At 41.9% G+C, this 20,099-nt stretch overlaps 1 protein-coding gene across 3 annotated transcripts in view; it reads left to right on the top strand.

The window, feature by feature from the left end:
* The window catches only part of tiam2a (TIAM Rac1 associated GEF 2a), a 187,982-nt gene that overhangs the window by 24,819 nt on the left and 143,064 nt on the right, over window positions 1–20,099 (top strand). For all 3 annotated transcript variants that reach the window (XR_010032009.1, XM_063184482.1, XM_063184481.1), the window contains exons 3-10: window positions 13,010–13,054; window positions 13,504–13,665; window positions 14,094–14,250; window positions 15,194–15,321; window positions 15,685–15,870; window positions 18,803–18,882; window positions 19,209–19,329; window positions 19,938–20,069. Coding sequence is in view for 2 of the 3 variants with exons in the window: in XM_063184482.1 (XP_063040552.1) it covers window positions 13,010–13,054; window positions 13,504–13,665; window positions 14,094–14,250; window positions 15,194–15,321; window positions 15,685–15,870; window positions 18,803–18,882; window positions 19,209–19,329; window positions 19,938–20,069 (1,011 nt within the window). In the remaining variant the exon portion in view is untranslated. The remainder of the gene's footprint in view (window positions 1–13,009; window positions 13,055–13,503; window positions 13,666–14,093; window positions 14,251–15,193; window positions 15,322–15,684; window positions 15,871–18,802; window positions 18,883–19,208; window positions 19,330–19,937; window positions 20,070–20,099) is intronic.

Here is a 20,099-nt window from a genome sequence, read left to right as displayed (position 1 = left end):
CAAGGCCACCTGACCCACAGGTTGAACAAGTGTTCTATTGGCCGACCTGTGAATCACTGTTGTGTAGGTGATGCCTGCAGATGATGAGTTTTTGAACAGGGCTTGATTAGCAACAAATTGAGCTACCTTAAAGGGGGTGATGAACCGTCTGTTAGAACTTCACAATTCTATACATATAATAGCCTTTTGAGGACCATAAGAGGAAGGGACTCACTAGTTCCACGCCACCTTGTTACGGGGGCCTGTGCTTGTGTCTTACGTCACTCAGAATGACAGCTGCCCCACGGTGCAGAGGATAGCTGGTAGCCGGTAGGCTACGTGTTTTCAGTTGAAGTACTCCATCAAATGAATGGTAGTAGTTAAGCAGCACTTTTAAATCAGTTATTTCGTAAACGATACCCCGATGCAACGGCATGTATCTTGACAACTAATTACACGGGCGTTATTATAGTCTGAAAGCTCGCAGTTGGACACAGTTTTCCAGTAGGCCAGAAGGGGCAGACATTGAAAATGAGGCACATAAAAACTAGAACTAGTGTTTTTCTTGTTACCAGTAATATTTTTTTTTGTAGTCAAAATAATGTAGCCTAATAAAAAGCATCCATAAACCCCACGACAGGGGGTAGGCTGCATGTCTGATTGCTAAAAAAGTCAGAAATGATTCCTCCAAAGTCTAAGCTGCAGACAAAATAAGAAAGCAGAACAGCAAAGAGTGCAACTATTTGGGATGAAATTGGATTGTGCAAAAACTATTTTAAAATACCTCTGATGCATTGTTATCTTGTCAGAGAACAAGACAAAGCCCTCTTAAAGCGATGGTTCGGAGTAGAATCACCCTAATGCCATTTGAACCGTGACACCCATCCACCTTTACACCCGAAGTGTTTTCTGCCGCAGGCTTACATCAACAGAGTTGCCGTGTTATTCGATGTTTATTCCGGTTAGCTTGACTCAAGCGCATATGGATACCGGGCACCGTCTCCAAACTTTCCCCACAAAAATAACATGTCATTACACCAAACTTCTGCAGTAGCACAAATATGGTCTGTACTCACGAAACGAAGCATTTGGAAGTTTGGAAATAGTCCAGGAGTTTAGTATTATCAACACAAGCTGAATAGCTTCTCTGCTGCTAAAGCTGTGCCAACGTTACTTCCGTCATATGAGACAAGCCCGTAAAAGTCTTCAACAAACTTCCAGACGAGAGTGTTAAAAAAGTTTTCACTGAATTGTGATTAAGGCTTATATTTTCAAGGCAATACTTAAAAGATATTTCAAATCTTACCTACTATCAATTAGACAAGGATTTTCGTTATCAATACTGATGCTGAATTCACTTTTCATTGTGCATATTATGAGCTTCGTTGAGGACTCTTACATGCTTGTCTTAGATGACGGAAGTAACGTTGGCGCAGCTTTAGCAGCAGAGAAGCTATTCGGCTTATGTTGATAATAATAAACTCCTGGACTATTTCCAAACTTCCAAATGCTTCGTTTCGTGAGTACAGACCATATTTGTGCTACTGCAGAAGTTTGGTGTCATGACATGTTATTTTTGTGGGGAAAGTTTGGAGACGGTGCCCAGTATCCATATGCGCTTGAGTCAAGCTAACCGGAATAAACATCGAATAACACGGCAACTCTGTTGATGTAAGCCTGCGGCAGAAAACACTTCGGGTGTAAAGGTGGATGGGTGTCACGGTTCAAATGGCATTAGGGTGATTCTACTCCGAACCATCGCTTTAAATGTATATTAGTTCGCTGGAGTTAGCTTAAGACAGCAGTCAGTTTTTATAGCTGAGAAAATCAGCAGCTGCACCATAGCCTAAAGTAGTTGGTCCTACCAAATCCTTAATCACTGCAGAATTACATTCCAAATTCATTGGTAAAAAATCATATTAGATCAATGCAACTGTGTCTTGACAACTGAACCGTTATTATAACAACTCACAATTTGTCACGCTTTGCTGGTAATCGGTCCTTTTACTGAGGCATGGGCTATTAGAAGCATACATAGGTACTGTTTTTGTATACTATTTGTAAAATGCAATGGTTTACTTATCGGCATACATTATTGCATATCAACTGAAAACACGTAACCTACCGGCTAGCAGCTAGAACTAACTTTAGTAGAGGAGTGTCACTGTTTTTAATCTCAGTTTTACTGTGTTTGTTTTATGTCATTCTGTGTTAGTTCAGTTTTGTGTCCCCTGTATTTTAGAGTGTGGCTCGGGCCGGTTTTTTCTGTCCGAGCCCGGCCCTCAGCCGACAGAAAAGTGATCGACCCCGACCCGAGCCCGAGACTAATTAAAATGTTTGTGTCCGAACCCGTCCGAAGCCCGAGACCACTGTAATAACAACAGAACCTGTGCGCAAGCAAGATTTTCTATGTGGGCTCCTCCATACTCAAAATAGCACGTGATAAATAGCCAGGATAGGCAACTAGGATGAGGCAATTTGCAGTAGCCTAATTTAGTTATGCAGGCATAGTAAGTATAAACACACACACACACACACACATGTGACAGCACACCTTATGTTTCTTTCGGTTAGACCAGAGATGCTGGGTGCGGTGATCAAATGCATGGGAGGGGCGTGAGAGGATAAGAAAGGCGAAAATTAACGAATACGTTTTGGATGCAGTCAGCGCGGCTATGGAAGCATTTGTTACGTTACTGTTAGTGCAAATAAATCCCCGCGAGCCCGTGAAGATGCCGCTCCTTGTCGTTAAGAAGGATGGGCTATAAGTTCACCCCGAAGAACAGTAGCCTGTTCGGCCCTCCAAGAGAATGTCATTTCCCCTGATGTCCATGCGGTCAATAGGCTATAAAATCAGGAAAGGTTGCACGCGCATAGTTACAACTGTAGCCTACAGTAAAAGTGACAAGAATTAAGGACCTACGTGAAGGACATGAAATGTCACAGCGGACAAAATAGTAACAGGAAACCTCTTCGCCCCTACCTTAGGCAACTCCACGTAGCGTGTGCGTCTTCTTTAATCCATATTATGCTCCTTGCTACCCCGTGCTGGAAATGTAATCCTTGGCGAGCAATGCAGTGACAAACTTCGTCATTTTATGTTCAACATTTAAGACGGCATCGAAGGCATGCTAAAACATGGCCTACACTAGGCCTACAACAAAAGACCACGCGTTCACTGACAACTGTTGATTTGGCGCTTATTAAGAAAGCAAGTTGACTCGGCATTCCTGCTCGGCTGACTGGGAGTGAGCGTCCATGTTGCCACTGGTAACTGGCGCGTGCATACAGCCAATAATAATCACTCGCACGAGTAGCCTACCAACATTTTCATTTATGCATATTCAATTACTTATTTTTTTAATCACAAAACTGCCGTTTGCATGAACTGAAACGTTTCCTCTGGTTGCTTACACTTTTCACAATGTCTGTTTGCTTCAAGCCCGAGTCCGACCCGAGTCCGACAGATATTCTATTTTTTTGTCCGAGTCCGGCCCGGCCCGTCAGGTTCCGACCCGGCCCGTCGGGCTTCGGTCGGGTTGCCATGCTCTGCAGTATTTCCTCTCTGTTATGTGCTTGATCTTACTGTTTAGTGCTTGTCTGCCTTGCTTGTTAGTCTTTGTCTAGTCTCTATCTGCTTGCACCCATGTATGATATGTGTTTGACCTGTGCATATCCTGTGTGCTTTTTTGTCTTAACGTCATATGCATGTGCCTCCTCTGTCTGTTTGTCAATGCTGTCTTGGCCAGGACTCCCTGTAAGAAGAGGTTGCATACCTCAATGGGACCTTCCTGGATAAATGAAGGTCAAATAAAAAATCCTCTGCTCTGTGGGGCAGCTGTGATTCTGAATGACATAAGGCGCAAGTTACAGCCCCCTGTAATGAAGTGGCGTGGAACTAGTGAGTCACATAAGATGAAGGCATTACAGTAGCTCAGGCAAGCATGAAGGCTGGAATATGCTATATGGAATATGGGTATAAGTATATGCACTAATGTGTTGCCTTGCGTATTTGATATCCATTTTGTGAGTGGCAGTTCACTTTGAACTATAGGTGCAATAATGCATAAGTCAGTAACGTTGAGAGACAAACAATGGTGGATTTTTTTTTAGTTCAGCGTTTTTGGACTATCTGCCCCCTAGATCAGTGGTTCCCAACCTTTTTCTTAAAGTGTAACTTGCAGGTTAAACACCACTAAATCTCATTTTAAGAACCTTAATACATAAATTTAGATGTGATATATGTCAAAATACCGAATTATTGCATAAACAACATTTTCAGAAAACTTTGTCAAAAATAACGGCGGCTTCTTTTAAACAAACATTTAGAATCCGACGTAGACAGAGGGAGTCGCCGCGTTCTACAGACATACTAAGCACCGCAGAGAATAGGCCAGATTATAATATTGTAACACCTTTCCAGACCTATAGGCTAAATTTCAACAAGTTAAATGGCCTTAAACAGTGGCAGTATCCACCAGATACCGTCTGAACCATTTTATTATTTAAAATAATAATATTTGTTGTAGGTTTCCTCCATGTCAATGCGCATTCGGAACGTGTGTAGGCGATGCCTAGCCTACTTTAATAGCCTAAATTGTAACATTTAAATGCCTCCTCTCCAAGCGGCACAATCGAAACTTAAGGTGCTTGCAAGTTTGCCTGGTAGCCTATCCAACAAGACAAGCCATGTGACATTAAACATAGCCGTCGTCTTGCGAAGAGTTGGACGAGTTGGCGTGTGTGTATGAGGAGAAGAGAGAGAGAGAGAGAGAGAGAGTTGAAGAGAGAGAGAGAGAGAGAGAGAGAGAGAGAGAGAGAGAGAGAGAGAGAGAGAGAGAGAGAGACGTGCTTCCCGAAAGCGCTTTGCAGAAAAGGGAAAGGTGATGTATATTAGGCCTACACAAAATACCTCTTAGTAAAGTAGACATAAGTGAAGTATTTTGCTTAGTAGCAAAGCCGACTCGATTGGTTCATATTGCTCAGAATAGACCTCATACCGAAGTCCACGTTTTAATGGAGTTGCATGCGCGAGGTTGCAACTGTTGCGACTGTGCTAGATCACGCCGTACAGGTGCTTATACTTGCGCAAACAGTTAAGTCACTGTATACCCACCAATGATGAAGCAGGTTTCTTTATTAGTTTTAAGAAAACAGCCTTCCCGGCGCACAGGGTGCAGACATTTTAAAAAACTGGTGCCATCTCTGACTGGCCAAGATGAAATCGTCTGCACGCTTCGAGATTATAGCCTAGGCCTACATCGCATATGAGATGATTATGAGATGACATTGCATTTCCCACCACTATCACGAGACATTGTCTTTAGTCGTTGACGGGCAGCGGGAGAGATGCATCCACATTGCCCCGGTGAAGGAGAATGGTCATTTTTGCGCACAGCATCAAACAGAATTGCATCAAACTGCTGTTGCATCAAACTGCTCTGACATTCGTGAGCCGCGAAAGATGCGTATCTATTTGAAATTAAATAATCACAGGAGCACATGGAGTGGACAGTGTGCCAAATTGGGTCGTAGCAATGTTTTAACTAACCTATATGCAGTACCCTACACTCACGAGAGATGACCAGGATTTGAAACAGGTTTGATTCTTGCGGCGATTGCTGATAGCCAGCTGGTCCAGCGGTGGATTGCGTGTCGTAACCATACACAAAACCAGGCGAGACTCGCTCTTGCAGACAACATTGCTCTGCGAGAAAGATCATCCCTTTCTTCCTGGCGATTCATCTCCTTTGTCATCGTCCCTCTTTTCCTGTTAGTAATTTGGACCTGGCATGTTTATCCCCGTAATTTGTAAAACCGGCACTCAAACGTGCGCGCAGCACAAAACAAAGACGCAGGTATCCTCTCTATCAAAGGGACGCTTTCTCCGCGTGTGGTGTGCTAGATTTTCCGTATCCTCATGGATTGGCAATACCTGTTGGGAGACTTCAATTCAATTCAATTTACTCCCGATTTTGTAGAGATATTATGCTATTCATCAAAATGTCAGGACCACATCAACGTTAGTTTGGCAAATGTAGCCTAACGTTGGCATGCTGATGCAAGGGCGACGGTGAAACAATGACGCATGCAAATAATAATCTACTTCCCAAAGCATAGCCTACTGAAAATGCCCAGCATGTCCAACGTGTTTTACACATTCAAATAGGCCTACTCCCACTAAAGACATCTCCCAAACTCAACGACGAGTGCTGCCCGTGCACATTTCGCAATGCAAAAATAGGTAGGCTATATAGGTAATATTTGTGCTGCCATTTTTGTTTCAGTTTTGTAACGAGGATTATAGCAGCTGAAGACTTGATTTCTTCTAGCCTACGGGAATACTTTTTTTAGTTTGGTATAATTACGGACAATGCAAATAACTGTTTTTTGTGACATTCTGACATTTTTGGAGGGAATATAATCGAAAGTCCCGTCCCGCCGCTGGTTTTATTGTTTTGTGACTTGCATGTGGATGAGCTTTATTGAAGTTTCATGTAATAGGCCTACTGAGCAGTGAACTGAAATTGAAAATAGACTATATGCCATTTTTACAACATGGCATTTTTCTCGGGTGCTATGAGTTATTGTTTTGCACCGAGTAGGAAACGTTTGACGCAATGCCACTCACAGTGAGTGACCATATTATTTCTCATCATTGTCGGCAAAGGGTAGGGCCTTCAACCATAGCCTATTATATAGTTTGGTCTTTTTGCAGCCTGTAAGCCAACACCCTCGTGAAACTGTAACGCGCTTCACATAGGAGTAGTGCCGCGGTTTCAGCACCACGGACAGAGGGCCGTTTTTGGGGAAAAAAAATATTAAAGTAGTCGCTATTTCTAAGTAGCCTATGTAATGGTCTACTTTGAGACTATTTTAGATTTGCCTATGAAATGCATCTCTCATGTGAAAGCAAAGGAGAGATAGGCCTAGATATCGCCCCCCTGTTTATAATCGCAAATTACGCATGGCCACAGACAGCGCGGATACCCAGAACAGTTTCATATTCTAGATAAACCGATAGACCCGCTGATCTGTCTTTTTTAATACACAATGCACAAACACAGTAATATACCATTTTCAATAGCCCACATACGATATAACTGTCCACTTTTCCCAGCCTCTCTACTAGAACCAAAATGGTTGGTAAGCCAACATCCACAAGCGAGAGCTGAGCCAGAACTTTAGTTGGACTCCCTCTATCTACGTCATAGAGGCTCTGCCAGCGAGGAGCCCAATACTTCAGAAGTAGCTGTAAAATGATACATTTTCATAAAAATATTGCAGTTTGGCTTTGTTATAGACTGTGAATTTCACATATATGTTTCAAAACACCTCTCCTGACAACATCCAGTATATATTTAGTTATAAATTTAACCTAAACGTTACCCTTTAAGGGACCCATGTTTTTACTATTGTAAGCTTTGGTGACCCAACCACGCGAGCGCCACAAGATCACAAGATGCTCTCCGTTTCCTGCGAAAACTTATTTTAGTTATTTTATTCCTCAATTCGTCTTTGGTCAAATATAGAATAAATGTTTAATGTAGCACTTACAATTAGGGATGTTAACCAGTAACCGGTTAACCGGTAATCGACCGGTTCAACTTTAACCGGTTAAAATGTTCTGCTATCGGTTAACCAGATGTAATAATATTAATAATTATAATAATAATTTCCTCCCAAAAAACGATAATTTTGAGATTTTAGTATGATAATTCAGCATTTCCCATCTGGCAACAATGGCTGGACATGGCAAGTCCTGTCAGCGCAGCAAAAAAAAAGCTTATGTGAAAAATAAAAATGAAAAAATCAGTGCTGTGCATATCAGGCACGCAGACGTTTTAAAATGTAAGATTACCGGTTAACCACCGGTTAATGAGTCTCGGTAACCGGTTAAGAGTGTTTTCAATTTTCGCCATCCCTACTTACAATTTGTTGCGTCTATGCATTTATTAGTTAAATGCTTTGTCTTTTATTCAACATGGGCTATATATATTTAAAACGAAACCCCTTAAAATCAAGAGGGCTCCGCGACCCCCTGTGGATCTTTGGCGACCCATAAGGGGGGTCCCGACCCATAGGTTGGGAACCACTGCCCTAGATGATGCCTCCGGTTTCGTGTGTAATTTTCTGATAGTTCTGCACGCTTGCTTTGCACACGATAGTACGCCTATGCAAGGTCACACCTCAAGCATATTCCTGTCTTTAGCTCTACCTGTCTTTAGCTATACCTGTTGGTAAATCCATCTGTCAAACTGTTAAGTGTTTTGGAGTCGAGTAATTTTAGTAAGTCACATGTACTATGCCGAATCAAAACATTCCAACTGGTGCTATTAGTAATGCACACTGTTAAAACACAATCAAGCAGAGACACTACCCTTCAGGTAGAAGCAGAAGCTGGCATTGTTTTGTGACTGGCTTGGTCTTAACCGCACATATGGTGCATGTCCCATCCATTTGACTAGGCCGATATCCTACATGACAGGCATCATAACCTGCCATGTCATTCTGAGGACCTCTGAGAGACGAATTGTGTGAATGTGCCAACAATGTTTGACTACATGTGTTTGATGGTGCTTAGAGCTCTTGACCTTTGTTTGCTCTCATATGGCTTCTTTTCTGTTTTCATGTCTTGGGTTTTGCTCATAGGCTGTGAAAATGCTACAGTGATTGATCGCTTGCGAGTTGTTAAGCCTGATTGTAAAAGAGTTTTAGTTTGAGTAATTAATCCTTATCGGATGTAAAAGGGAAAAAAATCTGACGATTGACTTGTAGATTGACTTCCAAAATTGGCCTCCAGTCCTCAAAATACAAAATAAATGGTCTTCACTTTTTGCTAGGTGTGTACTTAAAAGTTTTGTGTGCTCTCTGATTTTTTTTAATTTATTTTTTTACAAGTACAATTACAATTACAAATGAATGGGGTTTTTTTTACAAGTATTGGAAGCCTTAGAGCAATTGATTGAAATTAGAATATGGTTGGATTTTCCATCTTCTTGTGTCCTAATGTATTGCTCCCAGAACTTCTTTCAATGGTGGAGGAGGTAGAATATTAGTTTGATGATCTAGAGTAGGGTTTCTCAATGGGGGCTCTACAGCCCCCCATGTGGCATTAGGACAGGAATGGGCAACTTTTCATTGCCACCATCTAAGGGCCACATGACCACATACTTAAACTACAAGAGAAGCTACAAAATGAAAAAGATTGCAAAATATTAAGGTTTACTGTTATGCTGGCACAAATTAAGTTAGGGTTAACGTTCGGCGAGAAGGTCGCTACCGTGGAATAGCAGCACGACAGAGAGAATCTTTAGACCCCGACACGGAGCGGAGGGGTCTTGTTCTCTCTGAAGTGCTGCTATTCCACAAAGCGACCGACTCGCCGAAAGTTAACCCGCTTATTATATGGATATACTTAAATGATTCACACATGGCGGGGACATTTATTTAGGCCTATTTAATGTTAAGATTGTTGCTGCGCAAAACAAAACAGTGCCGTTGTGGAACACCGCTAGGCAACAGCTAGGTAGCCAGGACAACAGGTGTTGTCTATCACAGCAGCTGATTAGAGTCTTGTTGAAAAGTCGCTTTAGCAGTGAAAAGTCTTGTTGCCATTGACAGCGGTCTGTTATAGACCAACCCGTCCGTTATCGAAAAATAACAGACGTGCGAACGTTGGGGAGCCCCGTTGAAATGAATGGAGCATTCGACCGATGACGTCACACCATATAATAAAATCATGTTAATGTATGGACCTCTAGTGATGAGGTGGGCCGCATGTGGCCTCTGGCCTCCAGTTGCCCATCTCTGCATTAGGAAGCCCAAGGGGGGTCATTGAGAAGTATGCAGCTTAGAGGTGGTGCTCAGTTGCCATTGGGATGCATCTATTTTATTTTTTAATACTAAAGTGGGCGTTGACAGGCTTATGACAAGATCAAGGGTCATAACTCATTGGGAGGCTTATTATGAGGTCAAGGGGGCCTTGAGAACCACTGAACTAGACTATCTCGGCATTTGTTTTTGCCCTGGTGCACACTTGTATTAAAGCTGCCAGGCCTGCTTTTGACCTGTTGCTACTTGAGCACAGCATACACTACATACTTGGTATCTAAATTTCAGGACAGGGAACTCTCCCATCCACATAGCAGTGCCCTCCCTGTATTGCCCTCCTGCTGTCTGCTGTTGGACTGGTAGACTATCCACTTGTGGAATCCAAAGCCTACAGAGAATACCCTTTACATAGCAGTGTAGCAAGATGCAATCGGCTAAGATATAGCACAGATGTATTACAGCAGCACTCCAGTCTACATTGCAGAGTATTTTTTGGCATTTTGAAGTACATTAAGTTTAACCACTTAACCGTCACACACATGTTATACATGTTTGGCTTCTTTTATGCCAGGGGTTGCAGTCATATCCCTGTTTGTGCTACACTAACACCCTTGCTCTTGTTTGAAAGCTACGACTCTGGAGTTTGTCACTATATTGTCAAAAGAGCACCCTTATGTTTTGTTACAAATCTACTTGGAATAAAACACAAAATTTCTTGGAAAAAAAGAGAGAAAATGAATGTTAATACAACATACAACAAGCGGCAGCTGGGTGTTACACATGCAGCTGCATGGGCCTGGTACTGTCGGTGTGCCTACTGATGCTTAGTGCCCATGGAATGTGGCATCTGGGCAGGCTGGTTGGTATCAGCTCAGCCCTGTGCAGTGGTAGTGGGGGCTGGCCGATTGGAGTGTCTAGTGTGCCCTGATTACCCATAGCAAGTGTCTCTCGAGAAGTCATGGTGGTGTGGATATGGTGTGGTGGAGAAAACTCTTTGAAAAAATTGATTTGTAACCACCGGCCAGGCTATATACCGCCCGCGGCTGGTGAACATTAACTGGTGAAGTGTCCCATAACTTTCTGGTTTTCTACTTTATCTGAAGAAATTTCGAATTGAACATACAGTCCCTCCGATGTAAGCCTTGTGGGTCCTCAACCTGCTGTTTCCAACATCAGTATCCCTCTTGTGTTGACAAGCTTTCCCCCACTGTGTACATGCTATGTCTGTGTTCGCTAAGTGGCTTAAAGGCATGATGAGCTGTATTTGTGTCATTTTAAGTGTAGTGCATGCAAAATTAGTGTGAAGAAAATAATCCTATCAGCATACCCTAACTAAAGTATATGCATTGTATTCAGGGACTGAGACATAAAAAGAGGTCCGGCACTCACTCGCAGCCACGTATAAATGGTGGGCTGTTCTTCAAGAAAATGCCAAAAAAAAAGGCTTGTTTGCTATGTCACCTACTCAGGCCTGATGAAATTGCAGAAATCTCCAGATCTTCAGAATTGCCATGCTAACTAGCTATTGCCAGGCTGTCCAGTCTTGACATGGCCTGGCAGTTTTATGTGATGCCTTGATGGAGTGATATACTAGTACAATTGTTTGGCTGGTATGTTAATGTGTATGTCTATGGACCTAAACGTTTTCTGGTCTTGGGCGGCGTGCATATTTTCCTCAGAAATTATCTGTCATGATGGAACAAATGTCCTACATGGTACTGTACCTTTTTTAAGCATAACAACAGCACTATAAAATGTGCCTTGTTGCCATCATTCATAGTGATGTTATGTAACAGTCAGATTACACATTCACACACCTTCTGGCTTTACACTGTGTAACTCTGTGATCAGAGAAGAAATGTCCCATTATTGTTTTCTTTGCACGTATGCCCATCCATTGAATTCGTTATTGAATATACGCTATTTGGTCATGTGGTGTCAGCAATGTTGGAAGAAAGCCAATGTGTCGGGTGGTTATATGTCCAGTAAAACATTTTAAATTTCAACCAAGAATGAATCATTTAAGAGAGCTATGTTGGTTCGCCCATCAAGAGCAAACTGTTTCTCATCTCTCTCTCTTCAAACACTCGATAGACTTATTTATTCATTGGATAATGAGGAAGTATTGAATTATGTGGGATATTTTCCACGTTGCACCTTTTCAAAAAATGCTCATGGCATTAGTTGTAGTTGTTCTTAATAAAGTGTTGAGATTTTTGGGACACCAACACTTTTTCTCTCAACTCCATGGTGAAGTGTCAGGCCAATACAGAATTGATTAGACAGCGAAAAATGTTCACGTTGACACTGGTGATTTATACGACTCAAGAGCTTGTTTATGCTCTTGTCAGTAAATATGTCCATCCCATATGTTGTCTCTGACACCACCCTCCTTATTTATGTGCGTGTTTTGGGTGGAGTCTAAACTGCCTCCTGGTGCCTGGTGGTACAGCGCTCCTTTGTCAGTCATTTTAGCTCTCCGTTGACAGTTATGACGGGACAAATGGAACATATGGATGGAATGCTGTATCTATCTTTGTCCTGTGTGTCCAAGGGGAAAATAACTCCATTGCAACTTGTTGTGTATTAAACTTATTACCAGAGTCTCTGAATTAACAGCTCATAATTATGTGTGTGTAATGTTCCTGAAGCTTTATTGGATGCAAGTCAAACTTTCTTCCCATCCTCTCCTGTGGCATTGATGCTCTTTGATGTTTTTATTTGATATCTTGCAAGAACACGATTCAAAGGTCATTCTTTCATTTATAATCAAGATGTTGAAAGAGGGAAAGTCCACCAAAAGTCCCTCTGTGGAGAAAACAAAAACGTTTCTCCGCTGTCAACCAGCTCAGAGGCGAGGCACTATCGAGGAGGCAATAGGCCACAGGAGAGGACAGGAATAAGTAGTTAGTCTTCGCCCAGGGTGCCTGGAAAGGCTTGATGTGTATTGGTTAGATTTCAGAGTAAATTTTACACATCACATATCTGCTTGCTTATTCTTGTTGCGCTAAATGATCCTAATGCATCATGGGTTTTCTGTTGTGATAATGCAGGACCTTCCCTTTCACAACATTCTCTGATCAGCCATGAGGCAGAGAAAAGTGCAAATGCTTTCAATCAGAGCCTCTGTTATTATCTCAGTTTCAGTGGCTGGTACTCAATGTGTATGGTGTTTTTTCTCTTTTCTCTGTTTCAGTTCTACAAGCATGTGGTTCAGAGTGTGGAGAAGTTCATTCTTAAGGTGAGTTTCCTCTGTATGACCAACAAGCTGCAGTGAAAAGGACCACTTGTACTCTTGACTGCCACAGTGCACAGTGTTGCTGTACAAATTAACCCCAAAAGCGTTCTGCATTTTAATTTCAAGAATTCTCTTCCAAAACACAATATATCAATTTCCAGAAATGGCACTTTTATTGTGGTTATCCATTAATATTGGTTAAATCATCATTGTATTGATTGAATTTTCTAAGAAAATTCAGAAACCGCTAACCTAGGTCCAACTATTCCAGTGCTAACTGCTAAGAGATTTATTGAAATTGCATTTAAATAAATATTTTGTTAGATGTTGAAAGATCTCTTCCTTTTATCTCTGTAATAATCTTTGTTGTGGTTTCCATTAGAAATTAAAATTAGATTTCATTTGTGTTTGCTATCTTCCTAAATCGTTGGTATCTCTCTGCTTCCTTGTAGTGCAAGCCAGAATACAAAGTCCCGGGGCTGTATGTCATTGACTCCATTGTGCGACAGTCGCGGCATCAGTTCGGGCAGGAGAAGGATCTCTTTGGTCCTCGCTTCAGCAAGAACATCATCGCCACCTTCCAGAATCTCTACCGATGTCCATCGGATGACAAAGTGGGTTCTCATTCCTCCCATCTCTGAAGTTTTTATCCATTGCCATTTAATGGTTTTACATAGTGGTCTAGTCCAAAAATCTGTCACATACTGCATCTCATCCAACCATTTTATGAGATGGCAGATCCTAAAGAGCGCTCACGTCATTAAACCCGTCATGTCAAATGGCAAGGCTGATGTGAGAATGACATAATGTGCACCATCAGTAAGTAGACTGCACTGGACTAAAATGTATTTTTTTTCTCCATCACTGTTTAGTCATCCTGTTCTGATTTATCTTTGTGGACGGTGTTATGGAAATGAAAACCTTAGAGCTGTTATGAAGCTTAAGGAAGACTAAAGATGGCCATTCCCTCTTACTCACCTCTCCTCTCCTCTCCTCTCCTCTCCTCTCCTCTCCTACTTTTCATCTACTTTTGCTTGCGCAGAGTAAGATTGTGCGGGTGCTCAACCTGTGGCAGAAGAACAGTGTCTTCAAGAGTGACATCATCCAACCCCTGCTGGACATGGCTGCTGGACTGCCACCCCCCAGCGTCACCCCCGTCACCAGCCAGTCTGCCGCCCCTGTCAACAGCACCACTCCGGGTAGGTACACTGAAATACACATAAACATACGCTTTTGGATGGATTTTCTTTTAAATCCAGGTGTCGCATACAAAAAGCAGAAACGTTTTTCTGTTACCTGTGGATGTAAATCCAAACCGACCCTCTTTTATGCTTGTGCTTTTTGTGCATTTCCTCTTAAGCTGTGAGGACACCTTTGTGTGTTGTTGTTTTGCTGTGTAGCACATGTAGATTGTAATGTAGTGTGGTTCTGTGGACATTACAATGAGGCCATCTGTCCTTGTGTTTGTAAACAAGCCAGGGGTGACAAAGTCTCCGCCCCTTCTAGATCGCACAGTGGGGCCTGAGAAGTCAAAAAATTTGACTAGGCTCTAATGGACTGGTCAAAGCTATTTTCCAATCCATCTCACTTTTACTTCACTTAATGATAATCAAAGGTGCAATTGTCAACTTGACCTGTTAAGCCAGTTTGTGCGTGCGAAAAATATGTAATTATTTGGACTGCACAAGACAAGTCACATGTCTGCCACATCAGCAGCGGTAGGGCAGGCTCAGTTCATGTCAAATATGTGAGATGCACGTTGTAGTCTATTACCTAATCTCACACAAAAAGTAAAATAAAGTTTCTTGCCTACCGAAAATGAATGGACACCAATCAAAATCCTATAAAATTCACCACCATCATATGTGAAATCCAGAGCACATGTCAAATGGAATAAGGATTTAGCTTGATTCTCCCCGTTCACTTCCATTTAAAATGTTATCAAGTTGTGACCCATGGTTAGTAGAAGTAGAAAGGTGTGACTTAAGCACCCCATTGAAAGGAGTATCTAATTGGTTGTGTTGATCGGTTCCTTTGTATACGCTAGTTAACAGCACCCCCTTGTGGATCTATGGAATAATGACATGAATGACATGTCCATGGCTTATCACATCTGGGTCGGTCTATCTTCTTCTTTTCCAGGAACCCCCGCCACCCCAGCCACTCCTGCCAACATAGTGCAGAGTCTGCCAGACTGGGCAGCGCAGATCTCCAACACGGATACGGTGGCTGCAGTGGCTCAAATTCTACAGAGCCCTCAAGGCCAACAGGTGAGCCCACTTGGGAGTTGCCATTGTCTGTGTTGCACAGATCGGTCACCATTAAGATGCTACTTTACAAAAATCCTTTGTTTTTTTAGCCTCCTCATATAGCTAATGATCATATCCCCTCTGTGACCTACAATGTAGTCTTTTCAATGCCAAATATGAGAACAGTATTCCCCAAGGTGGCGTTAAATGGTGTTTTTAGATGCATGACTTGATATAATTTCAAAAGTGCATCCATCCAGTTATGTTCAAAGACTTTATAATTATTGCAGTCAAACTTTTCTGTCTTGGATAATTTTGCTACAGTTCCCCTCTACTCTTTTTGGCCCTAATATACTGTATCCTGTGTTGTGTTTCTGTCCACAGCTGCAGCAGCTGGTGCAGAATCTGCAGATGCAGCAGCAGAAGCCTCAGCCGTCCCTGCTGCAAGCCCTGGACGCCGGCCTGGTGGTGCAGCTGCAGGCCCTCACCGCACAGCTCACCGCCGCCGCAGCCGCCAACCCCCTCAACACGCTCAACCCCCTCGAGCAGAGGGTCTCCTCCTTCAACAAGGTGAGGAACGTGCGAGAGAGAGGTAGAGTAGAGTGGAGTAGAGTACTTTTATTAATCCCTAAGGAAATTAAGGTGTCTGTCAGCTTACATAAATTCACAAATACAAAACATACACAAGACATTATACACATAATGGAACATTACAATAAAAATAAAAATATATCTTGAGTACTACCGCCACACATTATCTCACATACACACATGCTCTCTCTCTCACACACACACACACACACACACACACTGTGTGTGTGTGTGTGTGTGTGTGTGTGTGTGTGTGTGTGTGTGTGTGCGTGCGTGTGCGTGTGCGTGCGTGCGTGTGTGTGTGTGCACCCGCATTTATTTCCTCTCTTGTAATGTCTTATGTCCTTCAAAAGGGAGCAGACACAGTACAAAATAATGTAGTAATCTAATATTTGGAAGGGACAATCCTACACGGATAGTGTTTTGAGTAGTAAGCGTGCTTGTATAACACATATTACAGCACTCAAACACATAGCCAAGGGTTAAAGGCTGTCATCCAACACATTACATTACATTACTTTACTGTGTTGATAAGTATGCAGTATGCAGTATGAGGATCAGTGTTTTTTGCGAAAGGCATCCTTGACCCACTCATGATGAACTGGACTCTACCCACCCGCTGTTCAATTGTTAGGCAAGTCCTTAGACATGGGTCCTGTTATACAGTTGAGGACGATATTATTAGCCTCCCTCCTGAAATTAGACATTTCTCTTGATTTCTCAGTGAGAATGACCATTATGAACCGTTTCTGTTATTCCGGAAACAAATACACTGATGGAGACAATGTCCAATGAGTTGAATTTGCATTTTTCTATCGTTACAATGAGTTTAAACAAAAAAGGGCAAAAATGACAAGGACAAAATTATTAGCCCCCTGATCATTAATAGTCAATATGACGCCATTTATGAACTAGAACTGACAACAGACACTTTGATCAGTTGTTACCTAGGTTGGCACATGCCCCACTACTAGGATTTTGGCCCATTTCCTCACTGCAAAGTGTTCTAGCTGCTCCAAATTGCATGGATGCTGAACATAGACATTTGCCAGAGACTCTCAGTGGGATTGAGGACTGGACTATGACCGGGTCATTCCAGTATCATGGTTTTAGTGTCCTTGAAGAACCTCTGAATTAATTTAAAAGTTTACTTTGGGTTACAATGTTGTTGGAGGACCCAGCAATCCAGGTCCAGATCCAGACTCCCTGTGTCTGAGGCTGAATAACAGTCTAAAAACTTGATGCCCCCACCACTATGTGTAACTGTGGAAACTGCTTAGTCTCATTAGACCAAAGAAGCATTGGACACCTGCCTAGATGATTGTTATTGACGTGGCCTCACCTGGAGTTTTTATTTCAAGAAAGACAGCTGTTAGGGCTTGTCATCATATTGGGCTTTGGTGCCATCATCACAGAAGAACCCTTTTACTGAAGGCGGTGCATATCAGAATGTTATTGAGCTTTGCCTATGAACATTTGAAAGTCAAAAATGAGTTTTGAAAGTCTCTGCTTTCATTTGATGAGATTCAATTGCACCTGCTTTGATGCATGAATTCTGCTTCTGTCAGGTGAAGAAAGGGATAGTCCTTAAAACTTTATAACATGGTTTCCACAATTAAACATGGTGGTGGAAGTATCATTCTGTGGCAGCCTCAGTCACAGGAAACCTTGTTTGGGTGTATGGCACTATAAAAACAGAAGATTATGATAGAATGTGGAAGGTGACCGTGCAAAAATATGCTCATCGAGGAAGCTAAGATCTTTACTGGATCTTTCAATAAGATAATAACCCAAAACTTTCATCCAAAATTGTTCAAATGTTCTTCAAGGATACTAAAACCATGGCCATGGTGTGGTTCAGATCTCAATCCTTTAGATAGTCTTTGAGGAGTGCTGAAAATGAAGGTCCATCCTCAACATCCATGCAATTTGGACCAGCTTAATTATTTGCATTAAAATAATGGGCCAAAATCCCTGGCAGGGCATGAACCAACATAGTTAACAACTAATCAAAGTGCCTGTCAGTTTTGGTTCATAAATGGCACTCTATTGACTATTAATGATAAGGGGGCTAATAATTTTGTCCTTGCCATTTTTACCCTTTTTTGTTTAAACTCATTGTGAAAATGGAAAACCAAATTCAACTCATTGGACATGATCTCCATCATTGTATTTGTTTCCAGAATAACCGAAACGGTTCATAATGGTCATTCACACTGAGAAATCAAGAGAGATGTCTAATTTCAGGAGGGGGGCTAATAATATCGTCCTCAACTGTAAGTTGTTTGTTACTAGAATGACGATGACCAAGTTGTAATATATTTCTAAAGGCTGGGATGTCGTAGTGGTGTAATCCTATAGTAGCATAGTCTTTTCAGTCAGCAGTCAAGTGTTCCGCTGGCAGACCAGTGTGCATTGTGAGGCTATTTTACCGACCCACAATTGCTTCGACATTCTTGTGACTCTCGACTGAGACAGACGAACAGACAGAGATGGCCTCGTATTTGCCATATGGTGACGGAGCGGTCGGGGCATGTTAACTATTATAAATACATTACCAAGCTGCATTATTGAAGACCTGCTGTGTGTGATATCGTTCCATACATATTTTAAGCAGAACAGAGACCGGATGAATAAATGCATGGTGTGCCCCCTCATACATATATGTAGTTCTTCAAAAGGTCAGTCATCCAGGGGGCATCATGTGTTCAATAGTCCTTTTTTCCCTTTTCTTTCTTTCTTTCTTTCTTTCTTTCTTTCTTTCTTTCTTTCTTTCTTTCTTTCTTTCTTTCTTTCTTTCTTTCTTCTTTTTTCTCTTATATTAGATGACTTGACAGTTTTTGCAAACAGTGAGAAGTGTTTTTTGACAGTCTTGTAATGATGCTTCCTGTTATCCCCCTCATCTTCTCAGAAACTGCTGGGCCAGTTTGACTTTGGGAATGAAGCTGAGCGGCAAGAGGAGACGAAAAAGGAAACGTCGCAGTCTCAGCTGTGAGTCCCTGTCTATTTGAAAATGCTGCCCCGAGCACTTTGCAACACCCCTGCTTCATTGACATTCTCATGCAAGCGTGTGCATTTATTTGTAACCTAAACTAAGTGTTAGGATCCCCGTCTCTTCCTCTCTGACTTCTCCTGTGTCCTTCTTGTGTGTCTTTGTCCTTCTTGCTCATTCCTCTCTCTCTCTCTCTCTCTCTCTCTCTCTCTCTCTCTCTTTCTCTCTCTCTCTCCTCTCTCTCTCTCTCTCTCTCTCTCTCTCTCTCTCTCTCTCTCTCTCTCTCTCTCTCTCTCTCTCTCTCTCTCTCTCTCTCTCTCTGCAGGCCCATGGTTTCTGAGTCCATCAACAGCTCCATCTTCCATCAGTTGGCTGAGCAGCTGCAGCAGCAGAACCTGGAACAGTTCCAGAAACAGCTGATGGAGCACCAGCAGCATCAACAGAAGGTGTGCATCCAAAACTCAAAAATGGGAAAACTTCAATAGATTTTTTTTCTTCCCACAGTATTTTAAACTTGCAGTAAATAATAGAAAATGCTCTGCCCCGGTATTTGGTTTTTGGTAATTGTTGTTTGAACACCAGTTGCATCAACTGCAGATGTGCGTTACACAACATAAATATATGGACACTTAAACAATGAAGTTCTTTCTTGGTCTTTGCATAGGGTTTGTCAATTTGCTTCATTGCATTACTTAAATTGCCCATCAGATTGCAGTTCTCAGGAAAATGCTTTTTTTGTTGAATCCACATGAAAACTTCAGTGAATAGAGTAAATAAAGTAATCCCCTTTCAATATTGTTTGTCAGTAATTCTTATTACCTTAGAACCATACAAATTATATTGTATAATGTATAATCATTATATAATGATGCTTTGGCATCATTGCTGTTTTTTTTTTTTAATTATTATTATTTCTTCTTTTTCCTGCACATTTTATTTCTATGTATATGTTGTGTGTCTGCCTATTGGGCCCTGAGTCTGTAATAAAGTTTATATATATACATTACATGCACATTCCCAATAACATTTTCAAAACTTTTCTTTCTTTGTGTAGACGATGTCTATGGATAACCAAGACGCCATCTTTGGCCCGGAGAACACATCCACCCCCACGCAGGGCGGAAGCCAACTCCAGCACCAGGAGTCCGACTCCAAAATGGATGACTCCATTGACAACCAACAGCAGGCGCGTTGACCTTTCTCTTTGACTTTTCCT

Source organism: Engraulis encrasicolus, chromosome 19, assembly GCF_034702125.1.
Source record: "Engraulis encrasicolus isolate BLACKSEA-1 chromosome 19, IST_EnEncr_1.0, whole genome shotgun sequence".
Taxonomy (NCBI): Eukaryota; Metazoa; Chordata; class Actinopteri; order Clupeiformes; family Engraulidae; genus Engraulis; species Engraulis encrasicolus.
The sequence above is the reverse complement of the archived record's forward strand: the minus strand, read 5'-3'. Positions and strand labels throughout refer to the sequence as shown.